The sequence below is a fragment of the Falco biarmicus genome, chromosome 1 (genome assembly GCF_023638135.1).
Source record: "Falco biarmicus isolate bFalBia1 chromosome 1, bFalBia1.pri, whole genome shotgun sequence".
Lineage (NCBI taxonomy): Eukaryota > Metazoa > Chordata > Aves > Falconiformes > Falconidae > Falco > Falco biarmicus.
This window is the reverse complement of record NC_079288.1, coordinates 74,640,527-74,660,771: the sequence shown is the minus strand read 5'-3', so window position 1 is coordinate 74,660,771 and position 20,245 is coordinate 74,640,527. Positions and strand designations below refer to the sequence as shown.

General features: G+C 39.6%; 1 protein-coding gene across 3 annotated transcripts in view; it reads right to left on the bottom strand.

Annotated features, from left to right (window-relative positions):
* Positions 1-20,245, bottom strand: part of CLNK (cytokine dependent hematopoietic cell linker) — a 64,032-nt gene that overhangs the window by 2,630 nt on the left and 41,157 nt on the right. For 2 of the 3 annotated variants that reach the window (XM_056336983.1, XM_056336972.1), the window contains 8 exons: positions 19,055-19,183; positions 15,896-15,923; positions 12,405-12,423; positions 11,243-11,318; positions 10,025-10,065; positions 5,287-5,420; positions 4,803-4,880; positions 4,523-4,678 (listed from right to left, as the gene is read on the bottom strand). In XM_056336983.1, coding sequence (XP_056192958.1) covers positions 4,523-4,678; positions 4,803-4,880; positions 5,287-5,420; positions 10,025-10,065; positions 11,243-11,318; positions 12,405-12,423; positions 15,896-15,923; positions 19,055-19,183 — 661 coding nt within the window. The remainder of the gene's footprint in view (positions 1-4,522; positions 4,679-4,802; positions 4,881-5,286; positions 5,421-10,024; positions 10,066-11,242; positions 11,319-12,404; positions 12,424-15,895; positions 15,924-19,054; positions 19,184-20,245) is intronic. The other variant, XM_056336994.1, reaches the window with a different exon arrangement.

Here is a 20,245-nt window from a genome sequence, read left to right as displayed (position 1 = left end):
ATGGTCCAGAATGTTATGTCTTCAGCTCTTTTAATGCTACCCCACGCTTTGCTAGATGTAAAAACACCTGAAGACATAAAGCTGAAGAAAATTCAGTACTTCAGATGTGTTCATTTCCCTTCACTGTCTGAAGGGTCTCAAAGTGATCTCTGCTGTCACAGGAATGTCTTATCTGCTGGTCTCCAAACTGGTCTGGGAAGATAGCAATTAGGGTCTCAAGGATTGCTTGCGAAAGGTTTAGTTTTGAATTGTGTTGGGGTGGTGGTAGGACTCTGGACTGTAGGTCACGCTTCCTGAATGAGAGCAGTTCATCCTTGAACTATCGTTTCAGCTGTGGACAAGATGTTTAAAAGGTAAAACATCTGTCTTGGTTAAAAGTATTAGAATCCCCTGACAGATGTTCACTGTGCCCATTTTCCTGGTGGTAACTTCTGACAACACTTTCAGTGGAAGGCATTGTAGAAGTGTTTCCTTATCTACTGTGATGAGTCAGGCCAGTTTAACAGCTGATGAGGGTAGGTGGAGCGTATCCATTTGACTCACATTGAGATGAACTGAGTTGAAATGATGTGACTTTGAATGACTGGTGGTTTGAAAATGAAAGTTAGTTGCAAATGGTGATAGGGAGTGGTGAGAATGGAGGAAACACCTGTGGCCACAGCAGTGAAATCCAGAGATACACTTCGGCCTGTGCTCTTAAGCTTGTGTGTAAAACAGGCAATGAGAGAATCCTACTTCTGGCTTTAATTTTTAGTTACTGCATTGTGAGTTGAGCCTGATGCTGCAATGGCAGTTTTGCAAAGGAGATAAAAAAAAATTTACGTTTTGTCATGAGCAGGTTTAAATGCGAGCAAGGTTTTGATTTCTTTGTCTTCAAAAGAACAATGTACATGAAAAGCAGCAGCGTTACAGGTATCTCTGGATCCTTAATATTGAAGCTAACTGGAACAGAGGAAGGCAACAGCCAAGTAAAGGGTGCTCAGGAGAGCAGTTTTGAATGTAAATGCCTAAATTCCATATACGTCCCATTTGGGGATCTAGTCTTTCTTTTGTAGCTGTATGTGTTTTGGCCTTTAGTGAGCTCGGTTTAATTTATTAAATATGTATGTAGGTGTGAACATCTGTGGCTAAATTGCTAGCAAAAGATAGAGCTCCACTAACAGAATGGTGTTGGTTTTTTTTCTATACATGTATTCATTATATCCCAGCTTGGTACTAATCTAGCTGCATGGAATTTCAGTTACTTCTAACATAAACAAAAGTCTGATGATCAACACTTCCCACCCCCACCTTATGGCCTTACAGGGCTACATGAGAGCTAATGATGGAAGCACTCATAAAATTTGAATTATATAATTAAAAAAAATGTTAATTGAAAATCTTCTTTGATACAAAGTGTTAAGAACTCATAAATGGTATATGAAAAATCAAAAGGTGGAATAGTATGGAGAAAACTTGGAAAAATTATGTGTAAGGAAAATCATGTTTTTAATGGATGCAAAGACTAATCCAAAAGTGAAAACCTACTGCATAAAATCTGTAAGACTGAACCTTTGAATAAAATCACTAACTGAGAAATGTAATAGGTCTGCACTTGTTGTCCAGGTTTCTTTCTCTTTTGCAGATGAAGAGGGAGTATTCAGCTAATTTAGATAAAGCAGCTGGTCTGTCTGCACTGCACACCGCAAGATTTAGTGTAACAAAGGGTTTCCCTGTGGAGGAACGATGCAGAGTACTCTAAAGCATTCTAACAGGCATTGGAAAATTATAGGCAGCAATTTTGCTGTAATTCACAGCCTTACAAATAGTTTTCACCCTTCTGAGATAAGAACCTTAAGTGAGGTGCAGAAGTTGAGGTGACAGTTTTCAAGAAAGGGCATTTTGGGGAATCCTTTGAGACTGCCTGAGATGGAAGTAGCTCTTCTGAACAAGGCTGATGCCGCTGATTTTTCATTATTGCATATGTGCTTTGTGCCTAGTTAATTCTATGTTCATGTTTGCTGCTGACAATAATGCACAGAAGTAGGAGGCTGCTGCCTCTGTGGCTCTCTGGTACTACACATAACTGACGAGCAAGACAAATCTTAAAAGTTTTTGGTTGTAGTTGATTTATGGGAGGATTTCTGCGTTAAAGAGAAAAAAATATAATAAACATAAGGCTTAAGGTAGCATGTTGTGGTGACAAATTTGGCCTGGTAGAGCCAAGCCTTAGACATACTGTTGGTTGTTAATTAGACGCTTGAAATCTTTATTCCGGAATTGTAACTTTCCAATTTGACTGTTGCAAATCCAGACGCACTGTTTAAGATGCATGCTTTCTGTGTACAAGTCATGTATTTTGGTGTTTCCTGAGAAGGGAGGGATTGTGTTTTCCTTCCTTTTAGTTCAGTAAAAGTTGTTCATGTATTCAGGTAATTTTCTAGTTGCCTTAATTGTTAAATCTGTTAAAATTATGACAATACAGTTTTATGTCTTTATTCTGTAGACCACTAAACATGTACATTATCCTGTAGTGTACCATATTTCAGTTCCATTCTTTTAGTGACTCACTATTTCTGATACGAGCATTTTTTTTTTTTTTTGAGGGCTGTTATAGGAACCATGGGAAACTAAATCTCCTGGAGTTTAGGAGAAAGTAAGTTATCTGGGAGGTTCAGTTCAGAAATGCAGCCAATGCTTTATGGAAGACTGATGGTTCACTACAGCAGTGCCGGGATGATGGTACCTGCAGTACAGTTCTTGATTTGTTATACCCTTGGATGATGGTAGCTGCAGTACAGTTCTTGATTTGTTATACCGTTTTGCTTCCCAAACTGTTTCAGTATGCTCGAACAATGGAGGATATTTCCCCCCCTCATTGTTAAACCAATGTTCTTGAAGAACAACTTGCCAGTAAACCTTGCTCCCTATCTCTGAAAGCTCGTGGATCCTATTCCATTGTCCAGTTTTCAGCTGGGATGGACTCAATTCTTAGGAGGTAGTGCGGTGCTGTGTTTTGGCTTTGGTGTAGAGACTTTTCAGTTCCTCAGGCCTTGCTAGTGAAAAGGCTGGAGGGCACAAGGAGCTGAGAGGGGACACAGCCAGGACAGGTGACCCGAACTAGCCAAGGGGATATTCCATACCATGGGACGGCATGCCCAGTATATATAGCTGGGGTCTGGCTGGGGTGGGCAGGTCGTTGCTCGGGGGCTGGCTGGGCACCGGTCAGCGCATGGTGAGCAGTTGTGTTGTGCACCACGTGTTCCTTTCTTCCTTTCCCTCCCCTCTGGATGTTATTCTTTCCCTTCCCCTTTTCGTTATAACTGGTATTGTCATCATTGTTAGTGGTCTTTCATTTTCATTCTGTTTCAATTATTAAATTGTTCTTATCTTAACCCTCGAGTTTTACGTTCCTTTCCAACTCTCCTCCCCATCCCTCTGGGTGAGGGGGGAGTGAGCGAATGGCTGCGTGGGGCTTAATTACCAGCCGGGGTTAAACCGTGACATCCATGGTTTTTTTAATAAAAATCCAAACATAAATCTTGGACCTGCCAAATTTCTGAAGTCATCTTGGATCAGTTTTGATTTCAGGGTTTTTTTTTTTTTTAGTCTACATATAGAAAAGATAAGTTTTGAGAGTATTGACATGAATGAAAAGGACATAATTGAAGATTCAGCTACAGAGGCTTTGACGCTTCACCTTAGCTGCATAGCTAATAACACTCATAGTAGGGTGTTGCTTTGCTTTTTTGCTGTACAGCTGAGCGTTCTTTTAAATTCTTTTTTTATCACATCTTTGTAGAGATTATTCAGTTTTATCTTTTTTTTTCCCTTTTGTGAAAGACCTGCAGATACAGTACTCGTTATTTAACTATATAGGTAGAAAAATAGTTAGACTCTTACTAATATAATTGAATTTAATTATGTAAAAAAGCATTGTTAATCTAAAGGAATTTTCTAACTGGAATGTACCATATCTGGAAGACTGATTGGTGGTGACTCACATGATTTGATTGCTTCTGAATATCCATTACAACTTTTGTCCTATTTCCTCTTTTTTTTTTAAAAAAAAATCTTAATTTGCCTTTTGCTGCGTGAGACACACAGTAAAAGATATTACGTAGCAGTAACAGCAACAGGCCATGCTGTCAGATATGTGGAGTTCTATATATTTTAAAATATCTGCTTATATTATAGCAAGTTAAAAAATATGCTAAAATAATATGTGTACCTGGAAGGGGAGGACTTTTCTTTCCCGTTTGCTTTGCAGGTGCTGCTTAGAGTAGGTAGAAGCATTACAAGTACTTAGGAAATTTTCACATTGATTTAAATCTGAACGTGAGCATGGTATATGACATTCAGTTTTAAATTACCATCTTGAAGTTGCTTGAAACTTTGAGATATACTTGAAACGAGAGTATTGTAAAAGAAACTTCAATGAAACAGCCAGTTTATGTGGGAGAGTTTGTAACTAATCCTTAGTGTTAAGAACTTGTGAAGTGTAACATAAAAGCAATAGACTGTTAGGTGGGGTTTTACTTACTACATCTCCTCTGAGGCCTGTTCCCAGTGCATATTGTTGACTCTCTTCCAGAAAACGTATTTTAATATTGTATACTCTTCTTCCATAATAGACAACCAAAACGTATGGTTCAGCATTTGATTTCTTTGAACAATCTCTAACCAAAAATGTCTCATCCTGTATGACACAGATTTGTTACAGATTGGTTAGTTTACAACAAAACTTGTAAGCAATCACAGACAGTTTATAGACATGTTGTCCAAGAATTTACGTCCCAGGTTTTGAGATAAATTGTACTTACAGTGTTTTCCTGTAACAGTGCCTTCTCTGCTTCATGGCGATCATATTCTCCAAGGTACCATTCATATTTGTTTAAATCCTTAATTTTAAGACAGCATAATCAGTGTATAGAAATTAACCACAGTTGGCAGAAGCAAAAGCCAGTGAAAACAGATTATATCTGATCTGCATTTAAAGGAAGTTTAGCACAGTCTATAAAAGTAGTAACGTATCTAGTGAAAGTAGTTGTAATGTATCTGTATCAGGAAGTGCTGTTAGGAAGTCTGAATCAAATTAGACATCTAAATCCTTCTCTGTGATTTTAAGAGCTCATATTGGACTGTTTTCAAGGGTGCTGAATACTCACAGCTTTCAAACTATTTAACTTCTTGGGGGAATGTTTTCAGTAAACAGCAGTTCTTAAGGTGTGTGTGTGTGTATGTGCCTTACAGGGATAATTCTGTTATCTAAAAAGCTGTCTCTCTATGAAGTGAAGCGTTCTTTACCTTTTCAGTGGATGGGGTAAGAGATTGCATTTCCTGTTTTACAAGTGAATGTTTTGATTTATTTTTGCATGCTGCATGTGGTGTAGGAGATGGTGACCTCTTCACTGAGAAATTTTCTGTGTTTAACGTGGACCCTGTAAAAGTAAATTCAGAAGAAAAAAAATTGTATTTTTTTAAACAAATTGCAATTTCATTTTGCCCTATCAGTTTTACTTACTCTGAGAACAGCATTTACAGTTTAGAAATACAGTATTGTGATATTAACCTTTAAAAGTTGGAGCTGTCAGTTATGAGTGGTCTTGGGCTAATGAAGCACGGGTGATTTCAGATTCATGCGCTAAGAGATTTAACACATTAGTTTCCTGATGTTTTTTAATTGACATCACACTGCCAGGTTCTTGCACGTATAGTAGAACATTAAACTATTGATAATATAGCAAGTGCTAAATAAAATAAGAAATATGGGACAAGTGTAATGGTTCATTCTGTTCTGCTTTCACTTTTTGAGCCCCGTTTATTTGTGTTGGATCAGAGCTGCTGTTACGTTGGATCATATTAAAGCCCCTTATTATCCCATTGCCAGCTAGCATTGTTTCTACCAAGCTTTTGAACCCTTAAAGGATTGAATTTCGGTCTGCTGTGTGATTTGTTTCAATTAACAAAATTAGGACCAAGAAGTGTGGTTGCCCTTGCGTTAAGGAAAAGGTGAAGGTGGTGGTCCCTGGCAGCATGTTCCTGCACCATGCTGCACTGCTCAGAAGGCAGCTGGCCAAGGGACCTTATGTAGCTGAAAACCATCCTCCCAATGCAAATGTGATTTAGTGTCTTTAGATTTAGGACTGCCATTTACCAGCTGGACTTGGCTCACCATATCACTGGGGAGCTGTGCGAGTGCAGGGGCTGGGGCAGGAACATGAAGCATGGGGTAGTGTGTGAGGCTTAGGCTGAGGCAGATTAGGATGCAGCAGAAACAGCCTGAGAAAAGTAAGGGCTTGCTTTCAACATCCAGGTCAAATGCAGTTTGCAGGTACATTACGTGGGTAAAAAATGGTTAATAACTACCATCATATCCTGCTCTACAACAGAAAGCATTTTTGTTTCATGCAATGCTGGTGGGAGAAATAACCTACTGTACTGTAAGAATAAACAAGAAAAATGTTATTATCAATGGCTTCCATCTTTTTCTTCTGGTTACTGTCACAAGAGACAGCACTGTTTGCCAGAGTGGCATTTCATTATATTTTATCTGTTCATGCTTTATCAGTTTATTATTTTTCTGTCTATACATAGCATATGACAGAATATTAAAGAAATGTAACTTGGAAGACAGTCTTTTACAGAAGAAGAATAATTTTCACTGTTTCATGCATACATGTACTTTGTTCTGATTTATAATAGCATTACATTTTTTTTTTAAGACAGTAAACAATGCCCGTTGATCTCAGTAGAGAGACAGCCATGATCTTCAGCAGGCAGGCAGTCTGTTCAGAAATGAAATCACTGTTCAAAGGCTCTGGGGCTAGACATCTATGTTTTGTTTCTACTATCAGTTTGAGTTGTCAAAATGAAAATATGTCACTGCTCAGCTTATCGGGTCCTGATTTTGGCATTTGTGTTCACATTACATTTTTGGTGACTATGCCTAGATACTTTATTTTATAAAAGAGACCCCACAGCTAGGACCAGGTTGGCTTTGTGACTGGTACCGTGTATGTTCTGTGGAATTTTCCTCTGGTATGTCTTAAGCTGTGGGACAAGAAGCAGAAAATCCTCTTGAGATGCTCAGGTATTGGGTCTGGCAGGGATGGACTTAACAAAAGCTTGCTGAGAAATTGAAGAACTTTGAGTGTTTTAGATTTCTACACAAAATCATTTGTTATCAGGAATAAAAGGTAAAACTACCAGAGAGAAATACAGAGAATCATTTAAGTTGGAAAAGACCTTTAAGATCAAGCACAACCATAAACCTGACACTCATGTTCTTATATAGGATAAGAAAAAGATATTTGTATAAATCTAATAAAGTTAATATTACTGCTTAAAATATTTTAAAATCTAAATCGGGACTTTAAAGACAATTCCAGGGTAGCAGGGGGAAAGGCCTCTTCTTTGTTATCTTCCTGTTGTTCAGGGAGGCAAGGAATTTGGAGGGAAAAGGAGATTATGCTATACCAGAGGGCCTGAATGACCGAGAGCAGTGTTGGGTATGGTAGGAAGTGTCTGAAGTGGAGATGGGTATGGAGCACTTAGGAATAAGTCTGAGAGGCTCCTGAGAACAGCAGCAGTGTCCTGGTTTCAGCCGGGATAGAGTTAATTTTACTCTCAGTAGCTGGTACAATGTTGTATTTTGGGTTTAGTATGAGAGTAATGTTGATAACATGCTAATATTTTAATTAGTTGTTGCTAAGTGACACTTATACTAACTCAAGGACCTATCAGTTTCTCAGGCCCTGCCAGTGACAAGGCTGGAGTGGCACAAGAAGGTGGGAGGGGACACGGCCAGAACAGCTGACCCGAACTAGCCAGAGGGATACTCCATACCATGGAGTGTCAAGCTGAGTATATAAACGGTGGGGTGGGGTCGGTTGGGCAGGCTATTGCTGCTCAGACTGGCTGGGCATCGGTCATCGGGTAGTGAGCAGTTGTCCATCACTTTTTTTTTTTCTCTTTTGGGTTTTATTCCTCTTTCCCTCTCTCTCCTTTTCATTACAATTGTTGTTACATTTCATTTTATTTAAATTATTATTATTTTCTTATCTCAACCCCCAAGTTTTACCTTTTTCCCCATTCTCCTCCCCATTCCACCAGGGGAGAGGGGGGAGTGAGTGAGCAGCTGCATGGTGATTAGTTGCCAGCTGGGGTTAAACACAGAGACCTAAGTGAGCTTTGTGGATTCTGTGAATAAAGATTATTAGAAGGTATGCAGAGGAGGGTGTATGGAATTGCACCCCCAGCACAAGAAGGATGTTAGTAACTGGAAGTGGCTCAGTGGAGGGTCACCACCAGAACCGGGAAGCTAGAGACTGGGAAACAAAGCTGGGGGAGATGGGCTCGTTTAGCCTGGCAATGATCAAAGTTAAGGTGAATCCTGCTTGTATCTGAACAAATAATAGAGTCCATATGTTCTTCCTGGTGGTGGTATTTGCTTTTGCTGTAAATTCACGTTCTGCAACTCATAGGTTCTTGTCACAGCGCAGAGGTTGGGTTTTTTTGATACTAAAGGGCATTTGCAGAGGCAGTTAAGGGAGAAAAAGTTATGGTAACTGTAGTCAAGGACAGTGGGAAATTACTGGTGTGGATTTTTCTTATAACCCTCAGTACTCAAAGCCTCTGGATCTCCCCAGACATGAACTGTCTTCTTTTTGAGGAATGAAGACACAGTATGAGCCAACTTGGCTGGTGCGTTCTAATGACATTCAAAAAACCAGAAAGACCAAGGTCGTTATTTATATGTATTCCATCTAAGGTATAGATACACCTCTACCAATCAATTTGTTTAGGAAAGACAAATATATCAAAGAGTTTCCTTTCTAGCATCTTACATTTTTAGTATGCAGTTCTGCAAAAAGAAATCATATTTGCAACAACAGAATGATAAGTATTTTCTTTTGCTTACATAATTCTTACGAAGTTTGGCTAATAAACGTATTTTGCTTTTCAGAAGTCTGTAAGTACATGCTGGCATGTTTTTCTGTCTGGTGTGTTTATGGAAATACTTTTTAAAGCAGGTGTAAGTATTTTGAAAGGTAGGGATGAGCCACCTAGTAACTTCAGGTTAAATACTAATGAAGCCATATTTTTCTAAAGGAAAATAGGTAGAGGGGTTGGTGGACGACAGATACAATATAGTATGACAGCAAAAAGCTAACAACATTTAATAGTGTTTGTAGAGGTATTGTCTTTGAGAATAGAGGCTGTGCATATGAATCTAGTTAAATTACTCCTGTGTGTTGGATTCGGTTCTGGCAATCTTAAATCCAGGGAAAATCAACAGAAGGATATTGCCATGGTTCCTCAGAAAGCCATTCCCCAGACTGTTTCTTGGCAGGGCACCCCAGCAGTGTTAATGTTGGCTTCTAGTACTTTCCCTTAGGTAAAACCACATAGTCCAGGGGAAGCCCTATTTCCAACCATCATTTTTTGAGAGACCTGTTTGATAATGGCACCTACAAATCCTTCCCTCTAGGAACCTGGGATAAATCTAAAGCAATTTATTCAAAGATTAGTTTATTTGTTTACACAAAGGCATTAAACCCATAGTATCTTCTCTATCATGTCCTGAATATCTGTAGTTTCCATTTAGCCCAGCTGATCGCATCTCTGCCTGGAAAAGCAGGAGGCCATTGTGCTCACAGCATGCTCTTTCTCTATGGGCATCTCTTTATGACCAAGCAATTTGCCTTCTCTTCCTCTCCACTGTCCTTCAGTAGCTTGTCCAAATCTGTCCTTTTCTGGGTGTGGGGGTGTGCAATGATTTCACACTTGCATTCTAGGCTGGGCGTTTCTTAACTTGAGCCAAGCATGGGGTATAACTGAGCAAGTAACTCTGCTTGTTTCTTCACTACTATTGACTGTGCCATTGCTTAACTTGTTTTCTGTTGCTTTCTTTAACGATCCCTTTGCACTAACTCTGTGCATTGAAAATCCCTAATGCAGACATACATAGAAACATGGATCCATTTTTTATTCTTATTTATAGATGCCCAGTTTAGTTTTCAAAGCAATCTGCAGTTCTTACCTGAGCTCCAGACATTTTTAGAGGTCTGCATACATTGAAGGCTAGGAAAAAGCAATAAATGAAAGTAATGTCAGAAAACTATTTCTGTTATTGGCAGTATTTAAGAAAGAGAGCAATGCATGTCTGTGCTTCCCCAGAATACTCCTTCCTCTACTGTGTGCAGCTTTGAGCCTTCCTGGGTTTTGGATGACAATTTGGTATTCAGCATTTTTTTTTTTTTTACAGAATTTTCTTTCATTAATTTCACTAGCCACTTTTTGAAGTTATGTAAATTTTTACTCTCCACAAGAATATGTGGCGAGAGTTTCACATTTTATTTGCATGTGTAGTGAAGCACAATTTGCGTTTGTTTGTTTTAAGCCTGTTCCCTGCAAATTTCACCTGATGTTCCCAGTCCTCCTATAGGAAGACCCAGGGAGCAGTTGTTCCCTGCCCTTTCTGATTTTCTAGACTGCTGCTGAGTACCCAGCTGGTATTTTGTCATGCTATTAATTAGAACAGTTACACTGGGAAGAGCACCGACCAGATAACTTCACATAACAGACCCACTGGTACCACACAAGAAACAAAATACTAGGGGTCACAAATACTGTCACATTTACTGCAGACAATCATTTTTATCTTGGAGAAATACCATCATTGTAAACAAGGCTAGATGAGAAATTCAGTATTTGTCTGGGAAAGGTGTTAAATCATTCATGTACTTTCTATACTTTATACTTTTGGGTTTTGTTGAGTACTTTAGGAGACTATAGATTTAAAAGCATACTTAGAAAAGAAAGATTTGTGTAGGTTAGAAAAGAAGAATAGGAGCAACTGTGGCAGATTTCTCTGGAAGAATAATCGGTCTTTGAAAGACCTAGAGTGTATTCTTTGTATATAAAAATAGAAAATAAGGGGGAGAGGAAATGCTGAGGCCAGAGATGGCAGAGCTTCTTTATACAGGATATTGAACATCTTATCATGGAAAGTGAGGCAAAAATATAATACAGTAGTATGCTATTAAAGATAAAAATGGAATGTGCAATTACAATAGCTTGAAAGCAGTTCCAGAAATGGTTCTTGTCATGCATAAGGACAAAACATAGTATATCACTACATGGCATCAGAGAATGTTATCATTTTGCTTTTATTGCATAGGGAAGTATAATTTTCTAGGGCAGAATGTTTAGTTCTTGAAGCATTTAGTACAAACTCATGAAATTCTTATATTCATACCTGGGTTCAGGATGATCCTTTAGTTTATACTGCTGTGCTTGAAAAGATGTTTCAGGTTTTTTCCCAAACTTTGTAACTATAAATAAAAACAGAACTTATTTCCTTTTGTGTGTAATTTGACAGTATCTAGCAACTACCGTGAAGTGAATTAACTAAATTCCATAATGAGGGGGAGGCAGTTCAGTAGAAAAACCTAATAGGCTGCAGTCAGCCTGGCTTTAAAGTCAGCTAATGGTTTCAGTGGGAAACATTTATACTAGTACTGAATGTTACATGATGAACATTACAGGTTTTGCTGATGCCAAGTATGGTTTAACATAATGGTAAGTAATGTAGAATGCTGTACTAGAAATATATGGAGGGTTCATAAATCCTTTTTATAGGACAGGATAGATAGGCATTGAATGTATTAATGGAGTTAATACTGTTTCTAGATGAAAATCAGGAAAAACTGTGCCTTAATCCACAAAAGGAAATGCCAAAGGAAATTATGAACTCATTAACACAAAGTTGTAAACAGCATAAAAATCCTGTATCCTGTATCTATCTTCAAAATATTTAAGTGTAACATTTTTTCATGGACATTCATGCATGCAGACACAGCAAGTGGCTTAAGCTGTTTTTTCAAAGCTGTATGCACATCTAAAGAATTAGTGTTTTTAAAACTTTTTTTGAAGAAAACTTGGGTTTTGTAACTTTAAATCCTAAAACTTTAAAAAAATCTTTCTTTCAGAATTCTTACCCTCAAATTATGGAAGAGGAGAAAGATGGAGAGAAGGGTGATGTTCTCTGTGTAGATCAGATTAATCCAGTTTTTTCTCTTCAGGATATCCTTCCCTTCACTTGTATTTTCCATGGAACCTTGGATTTACTTAGAACAAATGTGATACCCTGGTTCCCCACATTGCTGTAGTTAATGCTAAGTGAAATTCCTTTTTTCCACTGTGTCTTCCACGACTGTTGAGGTCACTCTGAATCTCTTTATTCTCAGCAGATGCGTACCCATGTCTCTTAGTCATTTAAATATAGAGCCAGATGGCCTGATGCTACATAGCAGGATAGATGTCAGGTTCCTATACTGATTACTTCAGCTGGAATTTTAATGATAGAATATTTTGTTCTTGGAATATGAAGGAAAGATATATTAATATTAAATACTAACCTTGTTCTTCTCCACGTGCCTATATAAAATGATAACATAGTAAATATTTTTTTTTTTATTACCAACTTGAATTTACCCCAACAGGCCCAACTATCTTTTAATTCTAAACCAATTTATAGACATTCAATCATTAGTACCTTATCACTTTGTCAGAAACTCAGGCTGAATCCTTATCTCTGTCCACTGGCAACAACGACAACTCAGTTTTAGGGGTATAAGTAAATATACAGTTTACTGCAATGATCACCATTTCATGATGACTGTCGTGCATCAGATTAATTTATAATATGGTTTTCCTTCATTGATCTTGTATTAAATCAAGAGATTGATTTTGATTGACTGGAGATACACTATCCATAGGTTAAAATCGGTCAGTTCTTTTCAGGCTCCTTACCTGACGGTATGGCTATTTTTACTGTCATGGCAGATACATCATTCAAAATCACTGTGTGGAGAGTCTTAATTCAGCATATTGCATTATAAAGAACTGAATGATAGGCGTCTAAAGACCAGAGTTTGACTCAAACTTTCACCATATTTCTGTATTATTTTGATTCACATTGGAATAGTAATTGTTTGTTACTGTGATTCAAGACTAAAATAAATATTTAAGAGAAGACTTGTGTTGTACATGTTGCAGTTTGAGTATGCCTTTGAAGTTACTTCCCCAATAATGTTTGGCCATTACTTAGAAATTCATAGTCTCATTCAGGTCAGAAGGGACATAGGCAGGTCTCTAGTCCAAGCTCCTGCTTAAAGCAAGGGGAATTCTGAGACCTAGGCTCAGAGCTTTGACCAGCTGGGTCTTGCAAACCTCCAGAACATAGATTTTGCAGCCTCTCTGGGCAACCTGTTCCAACATCCCCATAAATACCCTCGCTTAATTTTTTTTGTCCTTATTTCTGGTTGAAACCTCTCACTTCAAGATCATTGCTTCTTGTACTTCCACTCTGCACTCTCTAAATTGCCATGCTCTGCCTTCTTGATAATGATCTCTTATGCATTGGCAGCTGCTGTTGGGTTCTCCCAGAGCCACCCCCCCTCCAGGCTAAGGGAGCCCAGCCTCATCAGCCTCATTTCCCAGGGCAGGTGTGGCACACCCTGACTGTACTGGTGACCCTCTGCTGCCCACTCTGTCAACTGCAGCCTTGTGCAGTACTTCAGGTTTTGTCTAATGAGTGATGAGTAAAAGTCTGTTTCCTTCATCTGGCTACACTTCTGTCAAGACAGCTTGATGCAGTTAGTCTTTACGGCCACCAAAGGCATGCCAGTGGCTTGTGCTCAGCCTATGGTTCCCAAGTCCTTGCTGCCAAGGGGGTTAGTCTGTCCTGCGGCAGGATTTTGCATTTGTCCTTTCCAACTTCAGGAGGCTTGTCTTGACCCTTTCTACAGCTTGTCTGGGACCTGGTGAAGGGCAGTCCTGCTCTCAGACCTCTTAGACCAGCTGTTTGGTGTCTGAAATTTGTCTTGTTTCAGACACCAAACTCTTGTCTCCTTCTCCACGTCACGCTCAAACTACTTGTGTCTTCAGATCTATATGAATGGGAAATGATCCAAATTAAATTTTATCTTTTCCATGTTATGAGATATACAATATTTCTCCTTAAGATGTTGCCAAACTAAGAGGCTGTTAGGAGCTGCAGTATTTGTGCAGCTGTACAGTGCCCAGCCAGAAATATTAATTACAGATGTAAGATATTGTTCTTGGGTTGGTGATGGTGGTGTTCATATTTGGTTTGTAATGGGTCAGTATCTAGGCCAAGACAAAGCTTTTTTGTGTTAAAGTATTATCTTGCCAATATGTAATCTTTTTAGCATTAAACATTAATTACAATATTGCAATCAAACCATGTTTCGTACTGATCTTTCAAACTGAAAGAGTTTCTAGCTGTGGAAAGAGTGAGGTTTGGGACAGCCTTCCAGTCAGAACTGTGGGGAAGAAAAACTCAAAGGACTTGAAAGTTAGAGCTAGACCAGTCTATAGATTTGTGCTACAGCCCACTGTGGGGGGGAATGGCTGGGCTTCACTAGTATAGAGATTCCTTTCTTTCCTTGCAATGAGATTAAAACCCAGCACAACAGAAACTAATATGTTTATCTTTAAATTAAACATTAAATAGAACATTCAGTAAGAAACACAAAATGTCATAAATTATAACCTGTCTCTGAATTTTACAAACATCCTTTAACACTGCATTGTTGTTGGGACTGTATCTCTTAATGCATCTTATAGGAAACCACTTGTCATAATTAAACCCCTTTATTGCTAAACCCATTTCCTCTGCTTGACTTCATTGGGCTGAGCAGAAAGTGAAGGAACTCATTACAAAATTTTTATAGAAACTGGGATTGGAAAAAAAATAATATCACTTGCTGTTACCGGTGTCTGTGTAAAAGTTACTGCTTTACATATGTCTATAGGTGCATTTCCAGCATCACCTCTCTCAGTGGGGCTGGAGGTGGCCATGCTGGGAGGAGAACTGGTCAGCTTGGAGGAGTGGGGAGGGAGGGAAGCGCCCTTGTAACCTGTCGGACAGGGGAACCCAGAGCTTCAGCTTCAGCATTGCTGGCATTGAGAGAGCATGTGTCAGCGGTGCCTGGAGCAGAGCCTAGAGCTGCCCTTGGTGGATGTACTGAGGCTTACAGGGCTGCCTGTGGCCCAGGAGGTTTGGGGACATAGGGGAGTGTGAGCTCAGGCAGGTGGGCTGTGCTGTGGGGCGCTCGGCGGGTGGTGAGGGCCATGCATCACTGTGGCTGTGGTCCCTACCTGGGACAGCAGTGAGGAGTTCTGCTGGAGGAAGCCATGGGACCACGCAGGCACCTAAGCAGCAGTGTGTGGCCCCCTCAGTTGCTGCTGGGGCTATTTTGCAGGCAAAGCTGCTATTTGTCTGGGGTGATGGATTTTGCAGGGCTTGTGGAGGCCCTAGGGAAGGAGTGGGGGGAGGAGAGGGTGAAGGGAGCTGGGGGATAACAGGTGAGGTTCATTCTGGATATAAAATTTGTTGATTTTTATTCCCCTTACTGAAAAGGGTCATCCTATTTTTGAGGTAGCCTTGTATTTACATCACAGTAATACTATTATACTCCTCTGTTGACCTTATAATTTCAGTTTTCTGCTTTTAAAAATGTGTGGAATCTCTGCTTCTCTGAATGAGAGTGTCTGTCCCACTGCTCACTGTTCATAGGCACCCTAGACATAGCATCTGTCAGTTGTAAGATGCGCTTTTATGTGGATGCTTGGAAAGGTAGCTTTGTGCTGTATGTATGTTTTTGTTTCTGCAAGCAACTTCAGGAACGTACCTGCTATTCAGAAAGTAGCAGTAGTGAAAATGCTACACACATTAAAGATAGATGCATTTATGACCCAAAGCTAATATGATTCTTACAGTATTTTTACCTAGTAAGCTAAAATACTGTTACAGGAGAGGCTATGCAGCCATGGAATGAGTATGTTTTTTATGGTCCTGATATATACAAAGATGATTACTTACTTCATTTAGTTCCTTAACAGATAGATGTCTGGAAAAGAAAGAATTATATGCAAAACATTTCATTATCATAAAATAGAAATCACTTTGAGTACTTAAACACTTTGATTACATCATCACTGAAAATTAACAGCCCTTAGCAGGGGAAGGATTTTATTACTGCTATAGAAGTTCAGAGGCTGGTTATGTTTTTACATAAATTATTTGCAGGAGAAGGTTATAGACTTCCATTAAAAAAATAGCATCCACTGAATTCATTATGGTAAATGAGAAAAGTCTTTGTTAAGGATTTATTTTGGGAGGAGGGGAAAAGAGAGATGAATGATTATCGGCTCTCTTAAACACTTTTCATCTCATACCAAAAAGTCTTATTATGAACTTTAAAGTTAGCTATAAATAGAGGTAAGTTCATTGAAGACTGAAGAGTTTCAAAAGAAACATGCACAGAGGCAGAATGGAAAGGGCAAAGGAAAGGAGGTGTGAACCAAGAAGAGGAATGGACATGCTCCTCATGGTCCTGATTCAAGTATGTTATTTGAGTTATTTTTCTGCCTTCTCCTGATATGTCTGATCAACAGGGATATCTTTCTTTCCTGAGAAGGTTTGTCAGAAAATATTCTGCCCTCAAAGAGGGACAATGTATTGAGTCTGACATCTTTTGTTAGATATCCTGGATATGATGAACACTCATGCTTTTTAGCAGCATGTATCTCATCATAAAAGAGATAGAGGACCAGATTTTAGAAGTTATTTAGCAATATAAGGTGTGGATATCTAGCAGTTTTTTGAAGGCTCCAGGATGTAGTCCCTGCTTAGCTTACCTCCTGGACAGAGAAAATAAGACACCAGGTTATTTTGCTAAATCAGAGAGAATGCAAAAGGACAATACATCATAGAAAACCCTGGGAGCTATTTTTCAACACATTTTCAGTGAGAAGGGGTCTTTTGCTTGTACCTGTGCTGAAAACATCAGCATGGAGGCTTAAAGAGGCAAGAAATTTGGGAATTGTCTGTTAGGGGAAAGTTTCAGGAAGGCTGGGAGGAAGGAGAGGAACTGTTTTGAGTTTGGATAGTTGCTTTTGTGTTAGCTTCTGCAATTTGTTAGCTTGGTCTCAGAGGTCATTATTTCTTGTGTGAAAGCCTATATTCAGGACATTGGATACATGGCAAAGAAGCAGTAATAAAGGTGTGCTGGCAGGGCTGGCCTCCACCATGAGATGACTTGCTACTCACATGGCCTGCTTACCACAGGCATGTAGAAGTTGAAATCACACCAAAGCTTCTAAAATACATTCCAGGATCCTGCACATGCCTGTTTTTTATGAGGCTATTTATAGACTGTATAAATAATGATGTGTTTAATTTTGTAAGTCTTCCAAATCTTGTTGGAAAACAGGACTCACGCTTCTAAATCACATCTGTGGTTTGACAGCTTTGCTTGGAGTCTTGCAGGTAACGGTCATAGCGCCGTACTCCTCCACAATGCAGTTCATACATATGCTTTCTCCTTAAAAAGCTGTGACTGGACTGAAGATGGGTGAGAAATATTTTGAGTGAAGTGCTTGTGTGGGAAATTTGGGAAGTGTCTTTCCAGATCACATGTGGTCTTAGTGTGTGCCACTCCTCTCTTACTTATGTGATTAAAAAGCCTAGTACAATCAAAATACCCCAACAAACTATTAGAATTATTTTGATACCTATAACTATAATGAGAAGTGGAGCTTTGTGGTTATGATTTTTGCTGCTGCCTTTTACTTCTAGAATAAGAAATGGTAAGTATTTATATTAAAGAAATTTGCTTTACAATAGGACCTTTCAAATCCAAGGGCTCTGTATACTGATGTCTGGCTGGCAAACATGGTTTATAACAGTTCTCACAGAGCTTTCAATGTATGTACTGTCCTACCAAGGGAGGGAATCAGTCATGGGACTTGGAACTTTGCAGCTATAGGTCAGGTCACACATCTGACTATGAAGCTACTTCATGTTAGTAAAATGTCTTAGCAGCCAGCAGCTTTTGGAACCTAATCCATGAAAGAATTTAAGCACCATTCAGGAAAAAAACCCCCCACAATCCATACTTAAGCTCACTCCTTAAGTATATATTTAAGTTTAAGCAGAAGATTATTTCACTGATTTGTAAGCTCCACTCCCCCACCCCCCCCTCCCCCCGGGATTTGTAGCGACCTTTGTAAAATGAAGCAAAATTCCATCCTGATGAACTGAAATTGAAACCATTTAAAGAGGGTTGGACAGGATTGACACTGCTCAGTTGTGCTCAGACTTCTGGCTGCAATAGGTTTTCGTTGAGAGGCTTTTGAGCGTTATACCCTGTGGCCCCTGGGTGTGTGTCGTTCCTCTTCCCAGCATGTGCCCACCACCACCCCCATGATGAATGTGCATTTTGGTCACACAGCAAGAGCGCATTTGCATCTGGTTACATGGCAGTGAGCAGCAGCAGCGCACATACGTGCTCGTCTAACTGGGTAAGAGTGTTGTGTGAAAAAAGCAATCAAACTCATAACCTGACATATGCATATGCTTGGTCGTGCAGCTGGACACAAGAGGTTTGTGCTTCAGGACTTGGTGCTCATCCACACTGCTGTGTCAGGATGCTGAATGAACATGGGTGTGGTATGAGGGAGGACGGCAAGATGGAAAGAGTAAGAAGCAACTCGTGGTCTGGATTCATGGTCTCATGGGCTGGAGCAAGACTTCTGGCTAAAGATTAGTAATTTCTTTTGCTGAATGGACTGTCCCCGGGATATGGAGTGCCTTTCTGTATCTCTGCTGCAGTCACTGTATTTCCCTGTCACTTGATTTACCAACTGTGCTGAGCAAGCGCTATTGTTTCTACTTAGAAGGGGTTGCAAAACCTCTAAATGTTACTACAGAAAAGTAGGAGAAACCTTAAACAAAGCGTTCGTGGAAGTTCTGCCTACTTTGTTACTCCTTTACCATTATTTTGGCAGTTTTTTCTTTAAAAAAATGCCTGTGTCACATTACGCTAAATACCACTTCTCTCAATTATTCACAGCTGTCTAAAGAATAACTTTTGTTTTCTTAAGTAAAAGCAGAGGTGTGATGGCAGTGAAGACTTGTGGTTTGACCGGAGGGAGTGTTTTGGTTCTCAGGGAACGAGGATGAGGAATGCACCCATACCTTGTTACTTTTGCCGATATTGAAAAGGTGTGAGTTTGGCTGAGCGTGTTCCGCATGTAGAAGAACTGTCTGCTTATCTCTGGCTCTGGAGGAAGTGGCTGATACTGCTTTGGCAGTGTCTTCAGAGGTCTAGGGAAGTCAAAGGGGAATGTTAAGAACTGTTAAGGAGTAAAAGAAGTGCAGGGACTGCTATAAGTGCAAGCTCAAGGAGTAAACCACTGGAATTTTCCAAGGGTATTTCAGTGTATTTGTGCTGAGCTTAGCTCAGGTCCAGGAGCTTCTTGGGGCCCTTCAATAGCAACAGTAATTTTGGATAATATTCTACATTTGCAAGACATTACTGTACTGTGTTACATGCCATTTAACGCTGCTTTCATGCGCTTCACCGGTATGTGCCAAGTACAGCTCTTGGCTGTTGATATTTCTGGGTGGATATGGCTGTGTATAAGGCCCAGCCAGGGAACACACTGCAGTTTAGACGCACAGGAAAAAATGCTCTTTATCCCAGAACACCCACTGGTAACACGTGCCCAGTGTTTTCTGGCAGACATGGGCACGCTCTGCCTGTGCTCTGAGACCAGCCAGTCAGCCCAGCTCCAGCGGGAAGCTGCAGCATGGGGAGCTTGGGTCAGTAACACTGGAGGTGCCTCCATGCTAGCCTGCAGACCTGCCCTTCTGCAGCGGGCTCCTGCAGCATGTTTGTGTGGTACAGACCAAAATTAAGTCAGGTGAGAGGATTAAGAACCATCCTGGCCACTGTAATATGAACAGAAACAAATAGTGAAATTTTGTGGAATGGAATGAGATTTCTGTGCTTTTACAATTTTGAATTTGTGAAGCTACACTATCCTTTTATACTCTTATTCCTTAAGTTAAAATCTTAAATAATCTGAATATGTCTATAATACCAATCATATTTTAAACTTCTTTATAGCTTTTACAGCAGTCATTGCAGGCACAGAAGCATAAGCTTGTCAGGCCTGGATGACCTTTTGGAAGGATGTCTTAATTGTAGCAGTTAGTGTTTGGGGTTGAAAAAATGAAGAAACAATTAATTTTTTGTTTGTGGGCATATCATAGAAACATATATTCATGGAACAGAGCTTGGTCCACCTTCTGTGGGAGTAAATGGCAATATTCCAGTTAATTTATATGGACCATGGTTTGTAGCAAAGAAAACTGGCAGAAAGA